General features: G+C 54.1%; 1 protein-coding gene across 5 annotated transcripts in view; it reads left to right on the top strand.

The window, feature by feature from the left end:
* DIDO1 (death inducer-obliterator 1) overlaps nucleotides 1-22,698 on the top strand; it is a 50,988-nt gene extending 28,290 nt beyond the window's left edge. For all 5 annotated transcript variants that reach the window (XM_028091139.2, XM_088026839.1, XM_028091138.2 and 2 more), the window contains 10 exons: nucleotides 5,057-5,519; nucleotides 5,635-5,794; nucleotides 6,757-6,873; nucleotides 6,999-7,103; nucleotides 7,342-7,477; nucleotides 7,895-8,420; nucleotides 8,836-8,989; nucleotides 9,679-9,768; nucleotides 10,626-10,821; nucleotides 18,120-22,698. In XM_028091139.2, the coding sequence (XP_027946940.1) occupies nucleotides 5,057-5,519; nucleotides 5,635-5,794; nucleotides 6,757-6,873; nucleotides 6,999-7,103; nucleotides 7,342-7,477; nucleotides 7,895-8,420; nucleotides 8,836-8,989; nucleotides 9,679-9,768; nucleotides 10,626-10,821; nucleotides 18,120-21,184 (5,012 nt within the window). In that variant the 3' untranslated portion in view covers nucleotides 21,185-22,698. The remainder of the gene's footprint in view (nucleotides 1-5,056; nucleotides 5,520-5,634; nucleotides 5,795-6,756; nucleotides 6,874-6,998; nucleotides 7,104-7,341; nucleotides 7,478-7,894; nucleotides 8,421-8,835; nucleotides 8,990-9,678; nucleotides 9,769-10,625; nucleotides 10,822-18,119) is intronic.
* The last annotated feature ends 4,908 nt before the right edge of the window (nucleotides 22,699-27,606 follow it).

The raw sequence follows: 27,606 nt of genomic DNA, 5'->3' as shown, positions 1-27,606 counted from the left end.
AAGAAGTTTTGCTGAAATGAAGGCTGGGCCCTCTTCTAGTGCCAAGAACCTGGAGAAGTTCAGCCAGAAGCACGCAAAGGTAACTGCTGCAGAGCCCCAACTCTGGTCTGCACAGGGCCAGCAGCCTTGGGCTTTTCTGCGCAATGGGACCCTTTGGGACAAGGGTTGGACGGAAGGGTCAGTGGGCGCTCTAACATGCCCCCAGCCCCCTAGGTGGGTTGGGTGAACTAGTAGACAATTTGGGTACAAACAATACTGGTTAAAATCTTACCTTACTAAAACTATGGTCATGCCTGTTAACCAGTTGGAGAGATTGCAGGAAAGCAGCCGCTCCACTCCCAAGTGAGTCTCGGGCCCGGCATCCAGTCCTGCACGCACAGTGGGCCACTCACCTGGCCCCAGTCATGTAGTCGAGAGGAGGGAGGCACCCGTCTCCCCACATGGCCTCAATCCCGTTTTGTCTGAGTGGTTCATGTGGTGGAAGGACAATCTGACCGGTTCTGTTACAGGTGACCCATCCAGCCTGAATCAGGCTTTGGGTTCATTTTCAAAATACAATGTGTGGAACTATTAAATGAGGAAGGGTGACTTGCTTCCCCAGGTATATACTTGTTTTTTGTTTGGGGGGTTTTTTTTTGCCCTTTTTATTTATTTATTTTTTTAACAAGTGGCAAGTTCTGTGTGTCTCCGTTAAGGTGTAAGTCACTCAAATACTGGACAACAGGAAGAAAAAAGCCTAGAAAAGCTTTGTGGAGTCCAAGCCATGACAGTTTGCCTGGGGATCTTCATAAAGACGTCCTTAAAATGATGTCTGATCTGAAGAGCATCAGGAATGTAGCTTATGCTTTTTTGAGTGTTAATTTGGGAATTACACATGTTTTCTGATACAAAAGCAAATTGGTACTTGGTTATGCTTCCAGGAAAACTCACTTTAAAATATTCAAGCAAGGGCACAAAAAGCAAAATGGTTTTCTCTTGCTACTGTTAATTTGACTTTTCACACCAGGAGAGATCTTGCCGGTCAGCATGGAAGTGGGAAACTTCGTTACGCACGTGTCCCGCTGAGCTGAGTGTAGAACTGCCGCCCCAGCCAGCAGAACGCACGGCACAGCGCCCCACTGTGTGCCCTCTGAGCCCTGGCCTGGCCTTTCCTGCGGTAGAGCCCGTGGGGCAGTGTCTGCCTGCTCTCGGCTGCCCAGCGCATTTGGGACCCAGTGGGAGTGGGGGGCACATGGAGGTTGCTGGTGGTGGGAATCGGGCCGAGTTTTGGAGCCACTGGGGAGGGAACACGTGTGGTGTCAGTTGGGACCTTTGGGGACTCACCTGCACCGTGGACACACCCATACCTGAACCTTGTCACACCAGTTCACTGTTCTTTTTTTGGCTATTACAGCCAGTCATTGAGTGAGCCCACCTGAGACCAGTGTGATCCATCTGGGGATTTTTAGGGTAAACTGGTACTAGCTTGGGCAGGACCAGAGCACAGAAGGTTTAGAGCAATTTGCCGCCGCTCTGAGGGTTTCTCACGGGTCCCTGTAAAGGGCCATCTCCAGACGTGGGTGTCCGGGGCTGCTGGGCTGTGCGAGCTGTAGCCTCACCTGGGCAGCTGCCACTTCCTCCGGTGGACACCTGGGCTCCCGGCTCCGCGGAGGCCCGCCAGTGCCACCCAGTGGCCAGCGATGCCGCAGCACCACAGCCGCCTGGCACTGGGACAGGACCCCAGTCTCGTGCTCATTGGGAAGCGGCTGATTAGAGTGTATACACATGAACCTGCGCTCTTGGCTGGGCTTCACCCAAAACAGCTCGTCTCCATTACAGACAGGTGGCCAGATCCAGCAGAAACCGCTCCATCTGGGGCTGTGGCCTGACCCACAGGGGCAGCTTTTCATCCTGTAGCTGCTGAGGTCCCAGCAAGTTAAGTCCTGCCTGGCCCAGTGCTCGGGCAGCACTGCCCTTCCCCACAAGCAGGCCCCAGAGTGTGGGAGCTAAAGGAGGTTTTGCTGCCAGAGTGGCATAGGCTCAGCACGCTCCCGACAGGCTGTCTCTCAGCACCCTGGGCAGGTTCTGGGGGGATTTGGGGTCATCGACCATCTCCTGAAAACACCGTTGTGTGCTTTTCTATAGTGCTCTGATTGGTTACACGATTATTCCTTGCCCTTGTGTAAATTTATACACGGTGTAATACGTTCAGTGTATTTAGAGGAGGAATTTGCAAACTCGATGTTAGCTCTACTCAGAAATACTAGTGTTTCTCTCACTGTGCGGACATCGCAGGGCTGTACCGGTCAGTCACTGGCAGCAGCTAATGCAACCCTGGTTTGCAGTGGGACCAGATGCAGCTTGTGTCCGTAGCACTCGCCGGATCGGGCCTTTGGCACATTTGAAACATTTCAAAGTAAAAGAGGATCATGTCCAATTTGCTGGTGGAATCCATCAGTCTCAGAGCATTGTACTAATAATTTGCTTATTTACCTAATTGTGCCTGTTTATGTACTTCCCAAAGCGCAGGTAAGGAGTAACAGAAGTTGACTATAACTAGTAACAACTAGTTCTATAAGATAGCAATGTGATGGTCAAGGAAAGCCATCCTGTACTTTTTTAAATAGATTGTGTTTATTTACCATTAACCCATTCGTGGATAAAAGGTCACTTTAGTCACGTATTTTGGGAATGTCCTAAAAATAATCTTGACTTGGCTTTTTGCTGAATGAGTGGGGAAATACTGGTTAGACCAGTGGCAGTATTGATCTTAGATTCTGATTGGGACACCTTGCAGTAAATGTTTTTAAAGTTAAATTTTTCATCTGCAGCCACTTAAGTGTCTGGTGTCGTGGACACAGGTGTCCTGTACATGACCAGCCTCACTGGGGTTTCTGAAATGCCTTAGGCCCGCTTTTTAAGTGTGCTCTTAAAGTACACTCAGCAGAGTTGGTCTTCCAGAAGGGCAGGGACTGAACTGGTTCCGGGCCTCACTCCTCACAGTGGCTGCTCAAGGTCCGCGTGCCGTGGGCCTTGCCATCCCGGCCCCTGTCCTTACTGTGCCACCTTTCCCTCCCCACCCCAGCCTCCCTCAAGAAACGGGACCGCCATCCGCTTGATTTAACCCCAAACTAGCCATCCCCCAGGCAGGGTGGACCTTGCAGCCAAATCCGAGCTGGTAAGAAGTGGTTTCTCAATGCTGGGGTATGGTACCGCCCAAGGCTTAAACACTTTATGTGATGAGGTACTCCGGGGGCAACCTGTTTGCCACTGTCCCTGCCGCGTGCCTATTGTTTACTCTGTGAGGCGTTCTCATTGCTTCGTCACATGCTTTCTTTAAAACTCCAGCTCCCAGGGACACGAGACGTTGAGAGGTGTGGCCCCCGGTGACCATGGGCACGGGTGGTAGGGAGCAGAGTGGATGTGGTGCAGGAGCCAGCCTCTCCAGGGGCGGAGGGCCTGAGGCTGCCGGCAAGCCCCAGGTTCCGGAGGACGGGCCACCTGGGGCAGGGGCAGGCAGGATGCATGAAGTTGGAGGGCTTTGTGGGCTGAAGATGCAGGATTTAAAGTCCAAATTGACGCCTGGTAGCAAAGTACTCGGAGCACTGTCCCTAGCTTGGATCCATGTGGGAGTGCCGCTGTTGGAAACTTCGTGAAATGAGGAAGTTGTGTTTCTCCTGAAAGTGGGGAAAAGTTGAGGTGCCAGGGCCTTTAGCTCCCATTGCAGCGCTGGCCTCCCCGGCTGCTCGAGGACGGAGGCCCTTGAGCAGTGGCTCTGGCCCTCTGCCAAGATGGCCAAGGACCCATGGTGGCCTCAGGGGCACTGTTCGTTGGGTTGGGCTTCTCTGTAGGTAGGATCACCTCTTTTCCCTCAGATTTGAGGCCTTCTTCCTCGTTCATTAGAACAGTGACTGGTGACTGAATGATTTTTAATCGCTGGGAAAACCCGGAAGATCTCCGGAGCATATGTTGAAGCTCCTTATTTTGGTGTTTGGGAGGCTCCCTAGTACACGCAGAGTTTAAGAGAAACCTGTACTGGGGGAGGGAGTTCGTCCAGGGGTCCCTCCCGTGACTTGACTGCCACCCTAGACGGCGTCCCCACATGGTGTCCTGGCTTACTTACTGGGCCCGCTGTTCCGGTTCGCTCTGTCCTTCTGCGGGGTGTGGAGCCGCAGCCGTCTGTGGCCTTGCTGTGTGCGCTGGTGCCACAGCTCCCTAGCCGGCTCTGTCCCTGGAGGCCCGGCTGGCCCTGGGGCCAAGAGGCTGCAGCACTGGCTCCTAGCCGTCATCTTGCTCACCCGAGATCTTGATGGAGATGGTCTGATAACAGTGTGGATATAATCAGTCCTTTACATCCTCTCTCTCTGGAGAAGAAGTATCAGCATCACAAAGATTTTTGTGCAGGTTGAGGGGTTTTGACTTATTTAGCTTTCTACTGCAGTTCTTGTTTAGACCGAAAACACTAATTTATTGTTCTACCCAAAATGGGGTCCAAGCAGAGGGCCGCCGGTCACACAGCCTGGGTGTCAAGTGCCTGACCTTCCCCAAGCTGCAAATCCCCATCTGCTTTCCCTCTTTATCTGCGTCCTCATTTCCACTTGACTTTGATCCAGACGGCCATGAGCACCTGCATGCCGCCCCAGGCCCTGTGGTCCGCCCTCCCGAAGCCCCAAGAATGGGCAGGGGGCAGTTGAACGTCCATTTAGGGGGAATGTGTCTGTCTGACCTGTCCTGAGATTTCCTCAATTCGCCTTTACAAAAACTGACACTTGGAATCTTAAAGAAAGTGCTCTTCCACATCTTTTTATTAACGCACAGTTTGCCTTTCAGCTTTTAAGCTGTGTTCATGATTTAAATTAAGCTTGTCATAACTAGGGTTTGTTGCTTGAAGTAAAAGGTTTGACGTAATAATACATAGCAAAGCATGTTTTTCTGAAATAAGGTGTGGTCACGGTCATCCATATTGCTGGCAACACTTCATTGAAACACTTCTTTCCTGGACTTAATAGTTAATTATTTTAAGTTGCTCTCCCGCAGTAACGTGGCCTTGTTAAGCGTGTGCACATCTTTTTTGCAGCCACAAAGGAGGACAGGCGGGCGGAGGAGAGGACCACGGCACCCAAGAAAATGGCTCCTGCAGGCCCCTCGGCAGGCGGCAGACAACCTTTGCCCAGAAATCTCCTTCCAAAGAAGTCTCCACCCTTTGCAAACGCAGCAGCAGCCAAAGTGGCCATCAAAAAGTCACCCTCGGGTTTCAAGGGCCCTGGACCCAAGCGGCCCTGGCTCTCGGCCACCCCCTCAGCCGGCGCTCCTGCCGCCAAGCAAGCAGCGTTGGTGCCTGGGGCTGCCGCAGCTGCTTCCAAAAAGCTACCCAGCTCAGCCGCGTTGGCAGGGGCCGTCCGGAAACCAGCGGCTGCCTCTGTGCCCTTGGCTTCTCCAGCCCCAGGACGCCTGGGGACCTCAAACCCTGCCCTGTCGCAGCCAAATTCGCAAATTCGGCAAAATATCAGACGCTCCTTGAAGGAGATTTTGTGGAAAAGGTGGGCTGTTCTCCTTGATTTCTTAAAGTGGTTGAGTGTGGTCATTTTGTGACTGTCACGCTTTAAGGCCCATGCGGGCGCAGTGGTTCATATGGCCTGTTCCTGTTCCTTCTAGAGTCAACGACAGTGATGACTTAATCATGACAGAAAGCGAAGTAGGAAAAATCGCCCTCCACATTGAGAAGGAGATGTTTAACCTGTTCCAAGTCACAGATAACCGCTACAAGAGCAAATACCGCAGCATCATGTTCAACCTCAAGGACCCCAAAAACCAGGTGTGTGCAGGCAGCCCAGAGCGGGGCGTGCCGGCTCTTGGGGTCTCCCAGGCACACTTCACAGCGTTCATCTGGGACACGGCATCTGGAAGTTCTTGTCCTTGCAGTGCAAGCCAGAGGGCCACCATCACACCTTCCTTGGGCTCGGGGTGCGGGTTCACACACACTCTCTCAGGCCCGGCCTGGTCTCACCAGCTGCTTCTCTTCTAAACGTGGCTGTGAAGTTACATTCGTAACATTTCACTGGCTCCAAAGTAACATCCAGATTCTTAAGTGTATGAGTATCTCTGTATTTGGGCTTCAGACAGCCTTTTCGGCCTTCTTACCATCCCCTCGGTTGAGCGAGCCCGCCGATCTGGGCTTCCTTAGAGCAACGATAAGTGGTCTGGAACACGCCCTGCGGTGCTCCCCACTTGGGCAGGTGCTCGCACGGTGGGAGGGCCTGAGTCCTCCCAGCAGCTGTGGGTGGGCAGAGCTCGTCCAGTGGGGTTGAAATGAGAGTCCCTGGGAAAGCATGAGTCACTTGCCCATGTGGTTCCCCTGCCTCTTGCCCTCTGGGGCTCGCCGTTTTCAGGCCTCCTGTCCGATGGCCTCTCGAGCTCTTCCATGTGCTGCGAAGCAGAGTCTGACTTCCCATCTCATCGTGGTAACCTCACGGCAGAAGCTATTTTTTGCTACCTTTATTTGTAACTCTGTACCTTTTTGAGTGGATTTTGTTTTCTCTGAGGTCTTTTTAGCAGAGTCGGTACAGCGCGGCGCGCTAGGGCAGCGAGCCGGCTCGTGCCGGTGGTTGTCTGGCCCCTGCTGGGCTCAGTCCTGTTCTTCAGGCCTCCGTCCCGCTGCCGCTGGGCTTCTGGTGGAGGCTTCTCACGCAGCTGTGGTTTTCTTGTATTCTCTCTAGTGTCTTAGAAGCAGACACTGAAGTGTTTTTGAGCAAGCGAACTAAAGATGTGTGTTTATAGGGGCTCTTCCATCGTGTTCTGCGTGAGGAAATCTCTTTGGCAAAACTTGTGAGAATGAAGCCAGAAGAACTGGTGTCTAAAGAGCTGTCCACGTGGAGGGAGCGGCCAACCAAACCCGTGAGTGCCATGGGGGGTGGCGCTCGGTGCTGGGCCTTCTGGGTCTCCAGGGCGTCAGTTGATGGGCGAGGCACAAGCGAGGCCCCCTGAACAAGGTTTCATGCTCTGTGCCCTTTTCATCTCAGGTGATGGAGTCCAGAAATAAGCTGCACAGTGAGAATAAGAAGACCACCACTAAACAGGAGCCTGTGCCCGACATGGAGGACTCTCCACCCGTGTCTGACTCCGACGTAAGCCTTGGGGATTTGGGGAACAAACGAGAATGGAGTAAAAGTAATCTGTTCCCAGTGTACTTACATCTCTGAGTTATCGGGCAAGACCCTGAGCTTGTGACGAGTGCTGTATGCAGTGGCCCTCCTCCTCGTCTTTGTGCCAGTGGCTGTTCCTAGCCCAGGCAGCTTCTGTGGCTGTTGCCGTGGAGACAGAGGGAAGCGTGACCTGCTCAGCTGTCCCCTCTTCGCCCTGCAGGAGCAGCAGGAGTTGGTGCGGGCCATGCCGGAGAAAAGCACCGCACCCCTCCTGGACGTCTTCAGCAGCATGCTGAAGGACACCACGGGTCAGCACCGGGCTCATCTGTTTGATCTCAACTGTAAAATCTGCACAGGTGAGCGCAGTCTGGGGTACGAACCTTCGGAGCTGAGGCTTCATTTCCTTTTGCCTCAGTCACCGATCCTCCTAATTGTGATCGTACTTTCTGAAGTTTATGGAGTTAGCCTCTATAATGTTGCTTTTGGGGCGCCTGGGTGGTTTGGTTGGTTCAGTGTCCGCCTTTGGCTCAGGTCATGATCCCAGGGTTCTGGGATCGAGCCCCCTGTCAGACTCCCTGCTCTGCGGGGCCTGCTTCTCCCTCTGCCTCTCCCTCCGCTTCTCTCGCTCGCTCGCTCGCTCACTCTCTCAAGTAAATAAATAAAATCTTAAAATGTTGCATTTTTTTATTCTTATAAGAAATTATGTACTTAGAGGCAAGCTGTGCTCTTGAATGTGTGGGATTTCTCAGGAAGGCCTTCCTTATGTTCTTCAGGTCAGGTTCCTTCATCAGAAGATGAGCCAGCTCCAAAAAAACAAAAGTTGTCAGCTTCTAAGAAGGAAGAGTCAAAATCCAAGTACGAGACCTCTCTCTCTGAGCCAGTTCTTAGCTCAGCTGATGAAGCGATACCAGAAACTCTGCCCGAAAATGCCTCTGAGCCAGACCTAGAAAGTGCTTCTCACCCACACTTGGAGAGAAAATATTTCCCCGTGCCGCCAGAAGACAGCCACCCAGAATCCTCCGCCCTGGAGGGCCCCTCCTGCCCAGCCACCTGTGGGGGCACGGTGCTCACCACGGTCACGGTGTCTGGCCGGGACCCCAGGACTGCGTCCAGCGGGTCGTGTACAGTCACGGCCCCTGCAGCAGCCCGCCCAGATGGTGCCCACCCAGCGGAAACCCGACAAGACGTCCTGAAGCCCGCTGTGACCTCAGTGACGGTGCCCAGGTCCATACTAGCTAAGCCGTCCCCGTCTCCTGAGCCCAGATACCTCCTGCCAGCGCCACCACCGCCGCGTGTCAGGTGCGCGCTACACGTGCAGCATGAGCAAGCCATGGGCCTCATGTCCCGTGGATTAACTGAAGGAACGGGGTGGGGGTGAGCCTGGAGTTCAGCTCCGATCCACCCAGAATACAGCTGCATTCTGATAATTTGCAGGGCATGAGAAGGCCTGGTTTTAGCATGCCTGGTCCTTATTTTAAACACACCGATCTTGAAAACTGAAACGTGGTCTTAGGATCATTCAGGTTTGTTGCCTATTCAGTTTGTTTTTTCTTGACCAGAATGTCTGTGGGATTATGGTTAAAGTAGCTAATTTGAAAAAGCTACCAAAACTTGCAGGAATTTACTCTTGCCTTTATAATTCCATAACATCTCTATACTTTGGAAATTGAGCAGAGAGAAAGATTGATCTGTTTTCTCTGGTTTTGTTTTACAGCCTCTCCGAGTCAAGGTCCCCTCCAGAAGGAGATACAACCCTCTTTTTGTCTCGACTCAGCACCATTTGGAAAGGATTTATTAACATGCAGAGTGTAGCGAAATTTGTCACTAAGGCGTATCCCGTGTCGGGGTGCTGTGACTACCTCAGTGAGGTTAGAACTGAGAGTGAGAGCGTGTGTGTGTGCACGTGTGTCTTCCTTAGCTAGCTGTTCTACCCAGTGTCGGGGTCAGATGTGTGGCAGCCTTCCAGCAGAGGGTCCGGATGCATGAGCACTCGGAAGGCACCGTAGGACTTGCTATCATGAGTAAGCAGGTTAAGCGGTTTGGACACTGGTAGAAATTCAAATGAGAAGTGTCCCAACATTTATGAAAAAGCTTGGGTCGTTTTCCTCCTCCCTCTGTTCAGTGAGGGCGTTGAGCCAGTGTGTGTGCATTCCTGGCTGAAGGCACGTGTGACTGTCTTGCTGTGGACACACAACAGCTCTTCACTTTCCCAAAATCAGCGTGAACAGCACTAGTATGTACAACCTTAGCGAGCAGAAGTAAGTCGCTTCTGGGTCGTGTCTGAGTCCTTGCTGTGCATACACGTTCACAACAGATAACCTAGAAATGTTCTGCAAAACATACTCCCGCTTGGCAGAAGGCCATCATGCTGCGCTCATGCTTGGTGACTCGTAATCCTGGATGCTAACCAAGCAGTACTTAGTGCTAGCGTTAACCATTTTCTGTGGAGGAGCTGTGGTCTTCTTGAATCTCGCGTAGTTTGGTGCCTTGAAATTACTACATCAGTCTGAAGTGCTGCGGTTTCACTGGTCATTTACCCAGAGTACGTTTTGTCTAGGACCTGCCGGACACGATTCACATTGGCGGAAGGATCACACCCAGAACAGTTTGGGATTATGTCGGCAAACTCAAATCTTCTGTGTCCAAGGTACCTGCCGTAGTCTAGTCTCTGCACCCGCGGAGGAAGGCATTTGTGTAAATGCAAGTCTTTCTTGATGGGTTAGTACTTGCAACGTCAGCCTATAAGTTATTAAATACTGCCAGGTAAATGTTTAAAATGACACTTATGGTGGGGATGACTGTGTGTTTGGGTAACACGGTAATGGCAGTTTTATTACGGTTTCTGTTAATGTGTGTGTGGTTCAGGGTTGGTGAGAAACAGGCACCATGTCTCCCCGTTGTTTCTGTGACTGAGGGAGCTGGCAGGTGCCAGAAGGTGGCCTGGCTCCCGCAAGGCCCGGGCCCTGGGTCTGGAGGCTGTGAGCCCCGGAGTTGCAGCCACAGCTGGGCATGCATGCGTGGGGAAGGGCTGCGGTTTTCCTCAGGCACACGCGGGGCTCAGACCCTCTGGTCTCGTTGAGCCTTCCCGTCATGGAGCCGCACTTGGCTCTTGTGTAGGTCACACAGCCAGGTGACCAGGACCACTGTCCTCACAGTCCGCGTCAGACTCTGCTCTAGGCCAGCACCGCAGCAGATGACGTGCGGTCCAGGGACACACAGGAGGGGCTGTTTTGGGAAAAGCGGGGCTAGGAGTAGAAGTGGTCTTCAGGAGATTGCTGCCAAAACCAAGGTTTGAGTCCAGCAGCCCGGTGCTGGGGCCCTTGCTGTCCCTCCTACTCCATCGTCCTGACGCGCTGGGTGACGGCAGGACTGTGGGGACCGGGCCGAGAAGCGCTCGTTTCTCTCTTTTCAGACGGCCTTCGAGGTTTAGATGGAAGATGAGCGCGGATGCCTTCTCTGAGTAGCTGCAGGCCAATGCTCTCTCACCCTCTCTTTGTGCTGCAGGAGCTGTGTCTGATCCGATTCCACCCCGCAACCGAGGAGGAGGAGGTGGCCTATATCTCTCTCTACTCCTATTTTAGCAGCCGTGGCCGCTTTGGTGTTGTAGCTAATAACAGCAGGCACGTCAAGGACCTCTACCTGATCCCACTGAGTGCTAAGGACCCCATTCCATCCAAACTCTTGCCCTTTGAGGGACCAGGTAAGCGCCAACTTTGTGAGTGGTGACTGCGCACACCTGACCCCACACGTCCCTTTCCTGCCAACACCACGCGGGCAGATCTGCCACCTCACCCAGACTGTGGCTTTCTAGCAGCAGGAACGAGGAGTGCAGATGGAGCCCCATTTAGCTCTAGAACTCGGCTTCTGGGATACCGGAGGGCGGCGCTAGAAATACCCTTACTGTTGGCATGAATTGTCTTAGAAAAGTGACATGAAGAGGGGAAAATCCCACAGTGTCCAGCCAGCTGGTCATGGCCTCAGGTCAGTGGAGGCCAGAAAAGGGCCGGACAGGAAGGTAATCCTCATGGTGGGCTTGGGAGATGCTTGTGCTTGCCCCGCAGCTCAGGGGTGAGCAGATGCCAGGCAAGAGATACAGGAAAGCTATTCTGTGTTTGTTCATTCCTTAGAAAGCGGTACTTTTAGAAGATTACTTACAAATTAGTTCTTTTAAAAAAAAAAGCTCAGATGTGTCAAGGGGTTGAGGGTGATTCCAAAGGGGACATGGTGTGTGAGGGGCCAACTCCTGTTAAGCCCTGAGAAGTCCACGTGACTGAGTTACACAGTTGGCAGAAGATGCCCACATTGAAGTGTCTCCTTGGTCATGAAGTCCCCAAAAGATGGAGAACACCTGAGAACACATGGTGAACGCTCTTGAGGTGCTTTGTTGTTCTAGAGCCATGGCTGAATGCCAGGCCCTTGCTGGCGCTGCCTAGACCTGGCACCTCTGTGTCCCTGGCCCTGTCACCAGTCCCAGCCAGTGCTCCTGCCGCAGCCACATGCCATACTCACCTCACCTAAACCATAGCTGGGCCCAGCAGGGCTGCTCGGGCCAGAGCACGCCACCCACGCTCACGTCCCGGGTCCTGACTGGAGCGTGTTCTTAACGCTTGAGCTGGGCTCAGTTGGTCCCTACGTGTCAGAAGCCGGCCCGCAGTGCTGTGGGCTGGTATCCGTAATTGTGGGGGTAGATGGCTGCCGGCACACTACACCGAGTCACCTTAATGCGAGTACAGTTTAAAAGCAAAGGACTTGAGGGGGGTCCTCTCGCGAACGCTTGTGGGGTGAAGAGACGCCCCCTAGCGGGTGGCAGAAAGAACCTTGCTGGAGGTTCTTGGCGAGCAGCTGTGTGCAGCATGCTGGCCCGCTCCCTGGATGACCGTGCTGAGTTCCTGAGGGTGAAGATGAAGAAGCTGGCCTCCCAGGCCCTGTGAAGAGCCTCCGGTCAGTCACCAGCGTAGAAGCTCGTGTGGAGGATGTAGCGTAAGCAGAAGCGTAGGGTTCCCTGGTAACACAGACACTGGGTGTTCACAGAGCCGCGGCTGAGATCCGCAGCCTCCCTGAAGCCAGGCTAGAGCTCCTCCTGCTGCCCCAGCTGCGAGGTCCGCAGGGGGTGAGCTTCCCAGAGACGTCACTGTCGGGAGCAAGCGGAGGCCTGTGTGGAGGCCCCGCTGGGGCAGGGCTGCAAGGAGCTGGGCTTGATGCGGAGGCAGGAGCAGGCTCCCTGCAGTGGACAGGTGAGGAGACCCTCCAGAGCTGCGGTGGGGGGACCCCAGCTGGCAGAGGGGTGGGGGTCGCAAGGGACGCTTCCAGGGTGACACAGGGACAAGGAGGGCGGTGGGGTGGGTGGCATGCGCCAGATCCGCTAAGCATGACGGGCGCTGACCACCCGGACACGCTCGGTGACCAGCCACCTGCACTCCTGAAGCTCCAACACCACCTGAAGGGGTACCCGGACGACCCATAGACTTCCATCCACAGTAAATACAGGAGGGAGGGCTTTAGAAACGTAGTGGTCAGTGAAGTTCTGCTTATAAGCTTTTAAAGATTTTTTTTAACTTAAGGGACTTCTAAATTTAACCCTATTTAGCATATATTTTTTTATTCTTCTGATACCGCTATTGCCATTAATACCTGTGTGTATTTTATACATTTTCCCAGTAAACAACCTTGAGCCCCGGCCAGGTTCTCTGCCTGACCTGCTTCACGTACCCATAGCGTGACTTGGCGCTCTTTAGATCCAACTGTTCGTGTGTCCTGGTTTCGTGGTGTGTGTCACGTGTGAAAGGCTGGGCGCGTGTCCTGGTGTGTCGTGTGTGCACGCATCTGGAAGGCTGGGCATGGGGGTGTTTCTCCCGTCGTGGAGGTCCCTGTCCTCACAGAGTTAGTCTCTGCGTGGCATCCCGTGAAAGCGCAGGCCTGCACCCAGGGTGGCAATGGCGTCCCTCAGCAGAACACCCGGCGGACTCGAGCAGGCGCCATCCGGCGAGCACTGCCCAAGCCTGACGGGGGCGCCCTTGACTCCCACCACAGCCCAATCTCCCGGGGAGTCCCCTATGCTGCCCACAGTTGTCGCTTGCCTGAGGTTGCACACCCCGTAGTCGCTTGTGCCCGGGTCTGCACCTCCTCCGTCTGTCATGCTTGGTCTCTGCGCAGCACACGAAGCGCAGGCCTCAGCGGACACGGGGCTCCGGCTCTGACGAGCCACCTGTCTGGGTGAGGGGCCTGCTGTGCAAGCAGGAGGTGGGGATGGTGTTGCAGAAGGGTGTGACTGGCTCTACCTGAAGCTCGGTTTGTGGAGAGAAGCTACAGGTGCCCTCACCTCCTGGACTCGCGGGCCCCGTAGATGTCGTCCATGTGGGATTCTCCCCAAACTCCTGCTGTCCACACTTGAGAAGCAGGACACAGAAGGCACCTAACCTGGGGACTCCGCATGCGCCTGCCCCTCGGCCAGTGCTGAGTGTTTTCCCAGCGTCGGGCTCCTGACAGTAAACACGGAGCGTGTGTCCCCACGTAGCCGCTCCTCGGCCCACACACCAGGTGTCCACGCAGCGTGTCAGAACACACCCAGAGCACGCTCAGCTTCTCTGAGGACGTTTTCGTCCATGCGTATTTGTAGGATTTGTCCATTAGAAATACCAGGTTGTCTTGTTCCGTTCCACATGTCATTCTTAATAACCTGACGGCACAGTTTCAGAAGACACCTGGAAAGCCCAAGTTTCTGATCCAGCTGACATTGGACGTTCATCTTACAGCCCCCTGTGACCCCGACAGGCCGGGACCGAGGGACTCTGTAGGGCACAGGCTCCAGCCTGGGGCGCCTGTTGAGTGGTGTTGGGCTTCCAGGATGCGCGGGGGTGGGGGTGGGGAGGGAGGGCAGGGGCAGGGAGTCTGCCTGCCAGGTGCTTAGCGCGGAGGGCGGTTTCCATGAACCCTGTAAACCCATGGTGCCGTCTTCTGCATTCACGTCTAACTGCTTTCTAAACTAGCTGGAAACTTCTGTGAGGTGCAGTACTGCCAGGTAAGCGCTCCTCAGTTTTCCTGTGTGCGTGTGTGTGTGAGAAAGAATCCATGGCTGTGCACACGTTCTCAAAGTCAAGTATGGTATTGAATTCAATGTACCGCTTTCTCCTTCGAAATCAATAAAAATATTTCATGGAAACTGGTCACTGTTTGTTTGAATTTGAACCATTTGGTAGCTCTTGGTACCTGTTACAGGTCCACTGGGATGGAGGACGAAAGTCTCCACCTTTATTTTTTATAAGCCAACACGACCCCCTTTGGGCGTGCAGCCCGGACGAAGACAGACAACGCTCTCCTTTTACCTGAAACGCGCGCTGGGCCCAGTGGCTTTGTACGGGTCTTAGGGATTCAAAATTGGAAAGAGGGAGAGGTGCGTGTGTGTGCGTGTGCATTATGCGTGTGTGCGGTGGCGGTGGTGGTGGAGGGTTGGGGGAGGTGTATAGTGTCTCCCCTGTATTTGCCAAGTCTCTTTCTAGGCAAGTCATACTTCAGAAGTATGGCCTGTTAACTCCCACACAGTTTCTGTTTAGCAGGAGTGAAAATTTTGATGGATTCAGACTATAAGAATTTTCATTTTAAAAAATAAATAGAGTGCCAGATAGATTTGGGGGTAAGAGCATTTTGGTAGTTTTGGGGTTAAGGAGTCTGCTTTCAGGTGGTTTAAAACGAAGTTTTGTCCCATGCTGTGTCAGGCTTGAGGTGCATGGGGGCGGCCCAGGGCCGTGTTCCCAGCCCCTTCACCTTCCCTGGCCTCCCTGCCGCTCACACGCAGGAACACAAATCCTGGCTTGGGTCTGGTGTCAGGAAGTCCATTGGCACACAGCAGGGCAGATGTCCCCAGTCCCTGGGTTTGCCCACTTTTTTTGTACGGGTCTGACTCCAGCCACGGAGACTGAGACTAGAGACCTTCCACTGAGAACATGCGGGGATAACCTGCGTACAACCACAGAGGCTTGTGCGACCCATGCAGTACCCCCTGAAGACACATCTGCTTCGGCATTTTGGAGCGGGTGGGTGCCAACACCCTTGTTCCGAGTGATCACTCCTCTGGAAATGGAGGATGGCACCCTTAGCTGCAGCTCCTGTTGCAATCTCCCACCCACCTAGTTGCTTGTTTTCATCGGCTTTATGAATTACAAACCTAACAACCCTCAAAAGGGCGGTTGGTAAGTAAGCATCTCTGCTTCTAACGATGGACAAAGGGAGGAATTTTGCAAAAGCAGAGAAGCAGCCCTGTGCCCTGGGCTGGAGCCCTCGGTCTCCACGCTGCAGCCGGTGTGGCCACGGCCGCTGCTGCACCCGCTCGGACACCCTGTCTGCTCCAGGGGAGCACTTGGCAGTGGGCAGGCCTACAGAGGGCCCTGGCTGGGAGTGGGACGTTCTGGAGGAGAGCCGGCCCTCTACTGCCTCCCCAGTTGTGGGCACCCATTTGCTCTTGCCCACGGTCACCCTGCCTGCCACCTGCCCTGTGGCAGCCGAGGGCAGGGTCGAGTCGGGCACACCCTCATCTCAGTAAAGATGGATCCTAAGGCCCGAGACAGATCAGTGGATTTATTGTTCCACAAATGTCAGTTATTGCCAAGGTGCTAGTTACACATCAGATATTCATGCATCCATAACATGAACACACAATTCAGACGGTAAGATCTGACTACTTCAAAACAGACGTATGCCTTTTTGTGACCACCCAGTTTAAATTTAAAATCTTGGCAAAATTCAAAACTAATGCTGCTCCGAGTCTGGAACTTTGTTAGATAACTTACAGATCTGTGCAGATGAGGTAGTTGAGAGTTGAACGCTACTTAATTACATGCCAATGCCCAGAGAGCTCGCTGCTGTCGAAACAAATGTAAATACTGAGTAACCACCATCTTGGCCTGTGATGACTAGGACAGCAAAGGTCGGAACCTACAGAGCGTTGCCGAGGTTAGGGTGTAGTGATTGTTTTCTCCGGGCAGCCCGTGAAACTGTCGAGTTTTAGTTGGAAGGGCACACTTCACCAGACCCCAGACCAGGTCTTCCTGGGCTTAACACTGACTTGCCTGTCACGCACAGCTTACTGACCTGAGACTCGACCCCCAAGCACAAGCCTTGACGTTGGTGCACCAGGAGTTGGGCTTTTCCTTAAGAGGTGGCACGGCCCTCTGCATTGAGTGCAGTCGTGGGGACTTCCCCTCCACAAGGCTCCCCAGCCCTTGCTCACGCCCACCCACCCACCCACCCACCCGCGTGGCTGAGCACATTCCTTCACTCTGGCTCGCGTGTCAGGTTCCTCAGGGAGAGCCAGGCTCCAGACACTCGGTCCAGAATGGCCACGAGAGAGCCGTTTCAGCAATTGATCATACCCAAAACTGGATCTGAGTAAGCAAGCGTTCAGTAAATAGCTGTTAAGAGTAAGGTGTCATTCGAAGTTAAAATACCCTTAACTCATGTTAATTAGGAAATGATAGATTACCCTTCATGCCTGCTGAGCAGAAACATTTGGATAGGACACTCAGGGTGGGCTGCCTGACCTTCCAGTCTCTACTCCCTCCTTCGCCAGGCTCTTCCTTTCTTGGATACACAGCTTTTGAGGGCGGGGGGGGGGGGGGGCGGCCAGGGAGAGGACGTTCTGGAAGCCGGGTCTCTAATGAAGGTGGTGTTCAGGTCCTGGTGTGTTAGGAGTGGATGTCTTCCATGGGCATCCCACTCACATGTGAGCCTGTGAAGCAGGCCCTTCCCAACGGGAGGGAGGGAGGGTTGCACTAGGCTGTGTGCGCAGAGGCTCCATCTCCCCACCTCACTCTGGCATACCTGATTTTCCTTCTCGGGGGCTGGATGGGCCGTCTACCACCCTCGTGTGCTCCGCCTGTCAACCCAGCTCTATTGGAATTTGGGAAGATTAACAGACATTTTAGAATTATATAACGGTGTCCAAAAACAACTATTTGAAGTGACTTGTGATCATCTTTAAAACCAAAAAGAATGGGAAAACAGTACTGATTTTCAGTAAGTGAAAGGTGTACACACACAGCATAAATACCTATATACTACAGTAACATTAACTTACCAGTTGCATTTATACAATTTGATTTTAAGTATCTTACGCTGTTGACAAATTTTTGTATATCATTTCTCCCTAAACTTACTGTTTCGTGACTTGGGTTTTTTGTTCCTCTTTTGGTATTCTGGATTTCTTAATGAGCGTGGGGCGGAGAGTCATTATTGAAATATTAACATTCCTGATGTACGATTTAGAATGGAATAATCTTTTTTTATTTAAGAAATGACTATGTTTAAGAGCTGTCCTGTGCCCAGAAACCCCAGGGTCTTCCGCGTGGCCAGTTTTCTGAACACCCTGCTCTTGTGTCTCCGTCCTGTGCTTACAGAGACCGTGAGCATTACTTAGCTCTTGTTAACTGAGTGTCTTTCTAAACCGAGAAGATTTATTTTAGCCATTTCAATCAGCACAGTCCTGCCCATTCACTGCGACTTGGACACCAGCAGCTAGTGAACTTACCTAATGGCATGTGCGGAGGTGAGCATCGTAACCAAGTTGTAGGACTGGCCCCCTGATCGAACCTTCAGCTTCGTATCTGTGGCGCAAATCCTCAGTGAGGACAGGACAGGCTATTGCCTTTCTGACGTGTTAGCAAAAGAACACAGCTAAGATCTGGTTGAAACACCGTCCCTGGTGCCTTGCCTCACTCCCTGTAGGTTAGCAGATGTTGATATTTGCATAATGGCCTTCCCCACCTCCTCTCACGCGGCTGCTTTCGCAGTATATCTGGTGTTCTGATCTGTAACCTGGGTGAATTTATGCGTGAGCTGGGCCCTGGGCTCTGTGGTCTGGCTCCGCAGTCTTTTGCAGTAAACTCTTCAAACTTGATTTTACTTTGCCAGTGAGTGTCTTCCACGACCGCCCTTAATAGGGTTTGCATCTGAGGAACAAAGGCTGAAGTTAGATTCTAAAATTTGCACAAATATTTTGTTTTTCAGGTCTTGAGTCACCACGTCCCAACATAATCCTTGGGTTAGTAATCTGTCAGAGAATAAAACGTCCTTCAAATGCTGGAGAATTAGAGAAGGTAGAGGAGAAGCGGATCCGCCCTCAGACCCAAGAAGAAACGGAAGTTCCAGTCTATCCCAAAGTGCCTGCGGCCCCGCAGTCTGAGAGGAAGCCCCCCAAGTCCCAGGTGGGCTCCGGGGACATGGCGGTCAGCACCACACCCCCAGGGACTCCTCCACCACCGCCCCCGCTGCCGGAGCCCCCCGCTGCGCCAGCCTCGTCCTCTGTGTTGAAGATCCTGTCCTCGCTCAAACCGGGAGCCACGAGCAGCGTCCCCTCAGCCCCTGCACTGGCTGTTCCGGCGGCCGCTGCCGCCGCCAATTCCTCTGCCCCGAAAACAGCCTCGCCCCTGGAGCACATCCTGCAGACCCTGTTCGGGAAGAAGAAATCATTTGATCCCCCTGCCAGAGAGGCCGTGGAGTCCGCCCCAGCCTCCCACTCAGACTCCAAAGCCAAGGCCGACGGTGGGCTGCCTGCGGCGCCTTTACTAGATCCAATTGTCCAGCAGTTCGGTCAGTTCTCAAAAGACAGAGCTCTGGAGGACGAGGAAGACGACAGACCGTATGACCCCGAAGAGGAGTACGGTCCTGAGAGAGCCTTTGACACTCAGCTCGAGCGTGGGAGGCGCCCTGACGTGGAGAAGGCCCCCGAGACCGCCGAGCGGGAGGAGGTGGCCTATGACCCAGAAGATGAGACCATTTTAGAAGAAGCCAAAGTGGCCATTGACGACCTGCCCAACAGGATGTGTGCGGACGGGAAGGGAGGCGCCACGGAGAGGCCTGGTGAGCCCGCGGCCCCCGGAGCGGCCCCCTCCCTGGTGGAGCAGCAGAAGATGATAGAAGAGCTCAACAAGCAGATCGAGGAGCAGAAGAGGCAGGTGGAGGAGCAGGAAGCCGCGCTACGGCAGCAGAGGGCCGCCGTGGGGGCCTCCATGGCGCACTTCTCCGTGGCTGAGGCACTCATGTCTCCACCCCCAAAGTCCTCCCTGCCCCAGGCTGAGCTGTTTCCGCAAGAGCAGCAGACCGCCGGCCGCCCCGCTGCGCTCCCTGGTGCCCCTCCAGCCGCCGGCCCCGGCTGCGACCCGCGGCAGAGTCGGGACCCCCGGCAGGCCCGGCGGCTGGCCGTGGAGCACTGCGAGAGCGAAGCCGGCTCGAGGCCCCCCACAACCCGGGAAGAGGGTGCAGAGACTGCCCTGCCAGCCAAGCCGGACGGCCCCAAGCACGAGCGCTCCTTGAGCCCGGCACCGCCACCGGCAGATGGCGGCCCACCCTCGACAGGCTTGGGTAGCATGCCCAGACCTGCCCGCAAGGTACTGTTGCCCACGCCCCCCAGCACCGCGTTTCAGCCTGGCTTCCCTTTGCAGAACGACGGGCAGAGTTTCCCCTCTCCTGGAGGGAGGGACCCTTTCTCAGGCCCAGCGTGTACCTCTCAGGAAAAATCGCTTGGCTCGACCCAGTACGAGGATCCAAGAAATGTTCAGTTTGCTGAAAAAGGTGACCACTCGGCTGTTGAAGCCGAAGGAGACAGAGAGCCACAGTGCAGACCCGGTGAGGGGGCTGCCACATTCCCCACAGCTGGACAGAGAGGAGGGGCCCCTCCGCCCCCATCTCAGGGCCAGCGTGAGCCAGCACCACGCGCTTTCGGGACGTCAGGGCTTCATGGCCCCAATTTCCCAGGACCAAGGGGGCCAGTCCCTTCGTTTTCAGAAGAGAATATCATTTCTAATAGCGATGGGCCAAGGGGGCCTCCGCCGGCCAGATTCGGGGCCCAGAAGGGGCCCATCCCTTCCTTGTTCTCAGGGCCACATGGGCCCTCTCCCTACGGGGATGGCAGGGGTCCCTCCCCCTCCCACCTCGGGGGGCCCAGAGGAGCAGCACCACCCCAATTTGAAGAGCGGAAGGACCCCCATGGGGAGAAAAGGGAATTCCAGGACAGCCCGTACGATGAGATGGCCGGCCCTGCCCCGCAGTTTGAGGGACCAGAACAAGCCCAGTTCATGGGGAGTAGGAGCACGGCGCCTTTCCAGTTTGGAGGCCAGAGAAGGCCTCTGCTGTCACAGTTTAAAGGGCCCCGAGGGGGTCCCCCTCCCTCCCAGTTTGGCGGTCAGAGAGGGCCCCCCCCCGGCCACTTTGTGGGCCCAAGGGGGCCACATCCTGGTCAGTTTGAAGGACCCAGAGGCCAAGCACCAAATTTCATGCCAGGACCCAGGGGGATTCAGCCTCAGCAGTTCGAGGAGCAGAGGGTAAGCTCACCGCCGAGATTTGCCAACCCCCGGGCGCCAGCGCCCCTTCCGTTTGGCGGACCCAGAGGGTCTGTGCCCTTTCCCGAGAAGAGTGAGCCCACGCCTCCCCGCTTCCACTTCCAGGGCCCGCCAGCGCCGGGGCTGAAGCCAGGCCCCAGGCCACTGCTGGAGCTGCCCAGCCACCCACCACCGCACCGGGCGGAGCGCTGGGAAGAGGCGCCCACACAGGGCCCCGAGACTGATTTCCGTGAGGGCAAGGGCCATGAGTACAGAAGCCAGGCCTTCGAAGGGCGGCCGAGGGAGCGGTTTGAAGCCGGGCCCAAAGAAAAGCCTCTGGATGAACCCGAAGCCACGCTGCCAGAGAACCGGCCGGGCAGGGCCCTGGAGGAGCGCCGGCGGGAGCGAGGGCGGCGTTGGAGCCGGGAGCGGGACTGGGAAAGGGGCCACGAGCGGGGCCGTCACCGCGACAAGGACCCCGGGCGCGAGTGGGACCGGAGTCGGGAGCGCGGTGCCGACAGGGACCGGGGGCGGGAGCCAGAGCGGGCGGCCGAGTGGGGCCGGAGCCGGGAGCGCAGCCGGAACCGGGACCGGGAGCGCAGGCGGGAGCGGGAGCGGTCTCGCAGCAGGGAGCGCGGCCGTGACCGGACCCGTGACCACGGCCGGGAGCGCAAGGACCGCAGCAAAAGCAAGGAGGGCGCCCGCGACCCCAAAGCTGAGGCCCCTCGGGCTGCCGCCCCCGCCGCGCAGACCTAGCGGCCACTCGCCGGCCGCGCGAGCCCCTGCAGCTGCTCTGGCCCCGGCCGCCCGCAGCCGGCCTCCCGGAGAGCTGGCCCCAGCTGTGGTGAGCATGTGGTTTTGCAAAGAGCTACGAACTTAGATGCAGAATAGAATATTCTGGACTTGAAAAATTACTGTAATTTTGTGTATAGTGGTTTCTTACAAAATTTCACATCTTTACAATTCTGATGCTTTTTAAAAAAAAAAAAAACTAAGAACTCAGTATTTCCATTTAAAATTACTGAAATGGGAAAGTGTCTACAGAAGCATATTGCTTTTTCAGATTATAAAGTTATCTTTTCCAGTAACTTGACCAGAGTAAATTTTAAGGGAATTTCCGTGGACCTTAGAGCCGTACCTTTACTGACATCTCTGTATCTCTGTTTCTGGAAAGCTGCTGCGAGGGGCGCCGGCCGGGGGAGAAGGCCTTCTGCTCCTCCCGGGGATGGGGAGAAAGACAGAGCTTTTACAAACGCGTTTTTCTTTTGTCACAAGGAAATGTGAATTACAAATTTCAACCAGGAAACAAAACATTTCTTAGTTTTTCTCAGTTTTTGTATATCACCTTATACGTTTTTTTTTCCTCAAGAACAGGATTAAAAGCAACATCTGTCCGAGTAGAAACTGTTGCATTTTTTAAATAGCAATTTATTGAAAAAGGTGTAACCTTTACCAGCTTAAAGAAAATGAGAAAAGAAGCCAATTAAGTGTACTTTAAAACGGGGGTGGGGGGTGGGAAGTGACTTTAATTTGAATAATCAGGAGCATTTTTGTTTGTGAAACTCGACCATCCCCACAGTCCTTCCTGTGGCCCAGGGAAAGTGCACCCGCCCCAGACTGCTAACCTGGCCGGTGATGCGTTTTAAAGTCTGTCATTGAAAATGGAACAGTGTTTGTGTGAAGTCTGAGACAGAAAACAGTGACAGTCGCTCGAGAACAACAAACCGGGACACTGTTGACCCAAACAGCGTCCTGCTCCTGGTCGCATAATTTCAAGTACTTCCAAAGCAGGAAATAGAGAAAACCTTGCTAATTTATTTGACTGTACAAATACACTTTCATAATTTTTTTATATTTTCATAAACTTACTTTTGCAAGTGTAAAATTAGAGAATTTCATTCATTGTTTGGAGTCTATTCCATTGTACATCACTACAGATTTTTCACTTTCTAGCACAAACGTTCAAATGATAACAACGAACACGGAGAACTTGGTGATTCGGTGTGACTGGTTCCAGACCAAGCGTCAGTAGGTTAAATTACATTGAAGTGGCGTCAAGTTCCAACATCTAATATGATGTGAAGGGTTTTTTACATGTAAAACAAATTTTTCTAATTTAAATACACAAATGTAAAAATCAAGTGTGTTTCTTTAGGGTTACTTGATAGAAATTTCTGTAAATTGTATTTTATATTGCAAAGTATGATATCACTGTACATTAAAACATGCAACTCCATAGGTTTTGTTACTTGAAGTAGAATAAATGTCTACAGAAGGTTTTCTGTCCCTCGTGTGCTGTTGCTTTTCCCTGTTGGGACTTTGGGGCTGGACGGGGGCCCCCGCTCAGCAGACGACCTCTGGCCTCGAGTTGGGTGACCCGCCCTACCGCTCTGTCTGCTCCGTGTGTGGCTAGACGCGCCCCGTGCCTGGTGCTGCTCAGGGAGCACGTGGTGGGGTGGACTGTGTGGCCGTGGCCGTGGCCGGGAGGCTGACGCGGGTGCCTTCACGATGAGGGGACCCGACACGTGGCCATGGCTAGAGCGTGGGCACAGCACAGCCCCGTGAACTGTGGCTAGTCACTGCTACCTGTAACCGCCCTCAACCTAGTGACCCGCGCCCGAACTTCCTCAGCTTGTGCACCCCAGCGCCGCTGCGAGCAGAAGCGAAGACGTCCCCTCTGGCACAACAGGCCCCCATCCCAGCGGAGCACGCAGCCAACGCCGGGGGGCCGAGGGGGCAGCCCTGACCGTGGGGGGGCCGCTCTACGGAGAGCTGCTGGCTGCCCAGGCCCTGCAGGTCGGAACACCCCAGCTGTGCAGGACAGACGCTAAGGAGTGCTGAGCGTGGCACCCGGCTCCCAGACTCGCAAGATGAGAGGGGTTTCCCCAAAGTGTCGGAAACGGCCCCACGTTAAAATCCTCAGTCCATCGTCTACTCCTCAGATGCTTGGCCTCGTTTGTATTCATCCCAAAGCCTGGCTTTCAGAGGCTCCACGAAACCTTCCCGCGGCACCAGGCAGCGCCGTCCTCACCCTGCCACCTGTCACGCCATCACCCCTCCAACCTGTGACCCCATTTAGCCAATGTCGCCCACAATCCAGGGCGCCCCGAGCTGTGTGTGGCTCTCCAGAAGCCCGACTAGTGAGGAGTCCGGCTTGAGGACATGGCCCGGCAGGGCAGTCCCTGGGATTCGAGCTGCGGGGCCTGGCAGGGGTGCCACCGGCCTGGGAACCCCAGTCCTGGTGCTTCACCGGCCGGGCTGCGCTGCGCAGAGGTGGCCATAAGAGAGCATGAAAGGAGCCTGTTCACCAGAAAGCTGGAAGGGGCTGGGGCTCCACGGAGACAGCACCGAGGGGCTGGCACGCTCCTCAACTCCACCGCACCCCTGCTAGCCCAGGGACCCACCTAGAGGCAGGGCTGGGTAGGGGCGCAGCCACGGGGACTGTGCGGGAGGCGGGGAGAAGCACGCACCCCTTTGGGCAAGCCCTACTGGGGCCCCTCGGAGGGGAGGCAGGGACGGGGCCCCGACTGCTGGGTCTCCGTGGGACAGTGCACTGTGCGCTCACCATAGGACCCTCGGGGGAAGACAGGAGCACCGAGACAGCCCGTGACTTGACACCCAGCAGTAACTGCTGGTAACTTTTACCTGTTTTCCCTGAATCTTCTTCCCCTGTTTTTCTTTCACAGAATTGGGATTCTATACATTCTTGTGTCTTTTCTTTGTTTCTTTTATCCTGGGCGATTCCCAAAGGCATCAAGTATTAAAAGCATTATTCGTGTTTTTCACATTGTTCGAAGGGTTCATATCCTTCTAGTTTGCAGAGAATGAATGCTCCCTGTAGGTCTGTGGGGTCCTAAGTGTCCGCCCAGGAGAACAGGAAATGAAAGCAGCATATTCAGCGAACCAAGATCTGCCCCGCTCCCCACCCCCCGCTTGGGGGGCAAAAGCGGTCGTCCGGAAACAAGCATTCCTCATGGTATTTCTGGCCCCTTTTTCCTGTGCTTGCGTTGCTGATGCTCAGGGCTATATCACCAGGGAAATACATTTAGGAAACGCCAATGAACAGAGATTCTAAACAGAGTTTTGTCTGCATGCCTCACGGGAACCTAGAGGCAGGCAGTCCCAAGGGGTAGAGTGGCCTCAGTGTCACTGACAGCCCATCCTCAGCCGGTCCCTTTGTCCTCATGGCTGGCATCACATCATCCTCTCCCTGTTCTAGGAGGAAGCCAGCAGGAGCAATAGAGCCTCGCAGGGCATACCTGCCCCATCTGCTCCCTGTTCACAACTTCTGGTTAGATCTTGTTGGTCGCGCCATGTCACACGACCACCCCTAGCTCCAAGGGAACAAATCCGGGACCGCCGGTAAAAACAGAGGAGGGATTGAGCCGCCGGAGACACACAGTGTGGGTCAGCACGGCATGTCAGGACCCTGGCACCTTCATGCACAGCCGGTGGGAAGGGCAGGTGCAACCACGCCCGCCCCTGCAAGACTTGACAGTTTCTGACCAGTGACTTCAATCGCCCAGCTGGACATTTCACCCCAAAGCATGCATTAGCCACAGGGCAAGGTCACCTGCAAGGGGGCCAGAGTTGGTTCTGGGGGTACAGATCGTAGCCATTGCAGTGGTATGTGGCCTTCCAAAGGGCCCAGCGCACACACAACACACACATGGCCGATCAGAGGCACTAAAATGTCCCAGCACAGGAAAGGAGTTGAGGAACGTTAAGTCTGGAAGGGTTTCTCTGGGAGTCACCAGTTCTCAAAGGTTGGGAAACAGGACTAAACAGAAGAGGATCTGTGCACACACAAAAATCTGTAAGGAGGGGCGCCTGGGTGGCTCAGTCGGTGAAGCATCTGCCTTCAGCTCAGGTCACGATCCCAGGGTCCCAAGACTGAGCTGCATGTCGGGCTCCCTGCTCAGCGGGGAGCCTGCTTCTCCCTCTGCCCCTCACCCTGCTTGTGCTTGCTCTCTCTGTCAAATAAATAAATTCTTTAAAAAAAATAAAAACCATTACATTAAAAAATATATCTATAAGCAAGTATTTACAGCGCCCAAACCAGGAGATCCCCCACAGTCCCCTCCACCCACACGTGGCCCCACTGCCCTCCTGGCCTCCAGATCTCAAGCAGAAGTGCCTCTGGTGATCCCCCTAATCAGGAATATGCGGAAGGGGGCGTGCTGACCAAAGTGGCCCAGCGAGAGCCAGAGGCATCCTGCCCCCAGCACGGCCCCCAGCACGGGCCTCGGCACACCTCCCAAGCCTTGCTCACAGCACCCTTTAAACCCTATTTTCTAAACAAAGACAACAACAGAGTCATGCTCCCACCTAACTGGATGCGGCCATCCTGAAAACACGTGCATATGCCCAGGAGAAGACAGTCCCTCCCCGGTGTTCTCCACAGGCTCACACTCGGTGCTGCAGCTTGGTGGCAGGGATAAGGCCAGCAGCTGCTGTGGTCCTCATTTCTGCAGCTGGCCACAGGCCGCTCTGCACCATCCAGTCCACGCTCCCTGGCTGGGACTCCCCGCCTGGTGGGAGCCCCAGAGCTTCCTTCCTGATGGGCCTGAGCTCCCAGCAAGCCCACCTGAATCGCGTCCTTGAACTTTTGCACTGACTTCAATCACAGGACTTGAGGGTACTGGGAGGCACCCCGGGGAATCCTCCTGCATTCCAGGCATGTCCTCCGGCCCTCTGCCCCTTGACAGACAGGCCCGATCAGCCTGGCCAGTACAGTCTACGTTCTTTACCTGTTGGCTCACTGGCACGAAGCGTCCTACGTGGCCAGGTGGCCGCCCCAGCCCACAGCCCAATGAGACTGGCACTGCGTCCTCTGGATGGGGCTCTCTTCCCCTTGAACTGAGCTTTCTAGAACCAGAAGTTGTGGGAACAGACAGCAGAGATTCAGCTCGTGGATCAGGAGAGGGAACAGTGAGAGGAGCCATCCCATTTTGACCCCTTGATTCCCAGGTCCATGAATCCCAGCTGTGCAGAAGGAGCACCATAAATTGGTTGCTGACTTAGAGCATATGCTGTATCCTGGAAGGCACTGCCCAGCCCTGCAAGGTGCGGCCATCTAGTGGGCGCTGTGATCGAGTCTGCAAAAGGCCGTCAAGCACACCTATCAGAACAACCAAAATCCAGAACGCTGACACCCAAGGCTGGCGAGGATGTGAAGCTGCAGGAACTCTTCATCCACTGCTGGCGGGAGCACGAAATGGGGCAGCCACTTTGGAAGACAGTTTGGTAGTTTCTCACAAAACTCTTGTAATACGATCCACAACCACACTCGTTGGTATTTATCCAAAGAAGTAGAAAACTCATGTCCACACAAAAACCTGCACGTGGATGTTTATGGCGGCTTTATTCATAATCGCCAAAACTCAGAAGCAACCAAGATGCCCTGCGGTAGGTGATTAATAAATAAACTGTGGATCATCCAGACTGCAGATATTATTCAGGACTAAGAAGAAATGAGCTCTCAGGCCATGAGAAGACAGAGAGGAACCTCAAATGCATATCACTCAGTGAAAGAAGCCAATCCGAAAAGGCTACACACTGCATGATGTCAACTATATAACATTCCGGAAAAAGCAAAATTATGCAAACACAAAGATCAGTGGCTTCCAGGGGGCAAGGGAGGGAGGGATGAGTAGGCAGAGCACAAACGATTTTTAAGGAAAATACTCAGTATGATATCCAACATATATGTCCTATACGTGTTTTGTTAAATTTGTACCTAAGCATATTTTTGCGTGATTGTAAATGGTATTGTATTTTAACCACAATGTGCACAAGTTCGTTGCTAGCGTATAGGATACGGTGATATTTGAACACTGTTCTTCTATTCTGTGACCTTGGTGAAGTCCATTGGTAGCTTTTTTATAGATTCCATAGGTTTTTCTACACAGATTGTCATGTTGTCTTCAAGGAAAGACAGCTACACTTCTCTCTCAGTCTGGATGCCTTCTCTTCTGCTTGCTTTCTTGTGCCGAGTAGAGCCTCCAGTACAATGCTGAATTCAAGTAGTGATGGTGGAGGTCTTTGCCTGTTTCCTAACCTAGGGGAAAACAGTCTCATACTGGTAATTATGATGCTGGCTGTAGTGATTTCATAGATGCCCTGTATCAGGTTGAGGAAGTTCCCTTCCATTACGGATTGCAGAGTTTTTATCAGAA

The sequence above is a fragment of the Eumetopias jubatus genome, unplaced genomic scaffold (genome assembly GCF_037043125.1).
Source record: "Eumetopias jubatus isolate StellerSeaLion01/CBP00866 unplaced genomic scaffold, mEumJub1_p1.0 scaffold_9, whole genome shotgun sequence".
Taxonomy (NCBI): Eukaryota; Metazoa; Chordata; class Mammalia; order Carnivora; family Otariidae; genus Eumetopias; species Eumetopias jubatus.
This window is presented reverse-complemented; position numbering and strand designations above follow the sequence as displayed.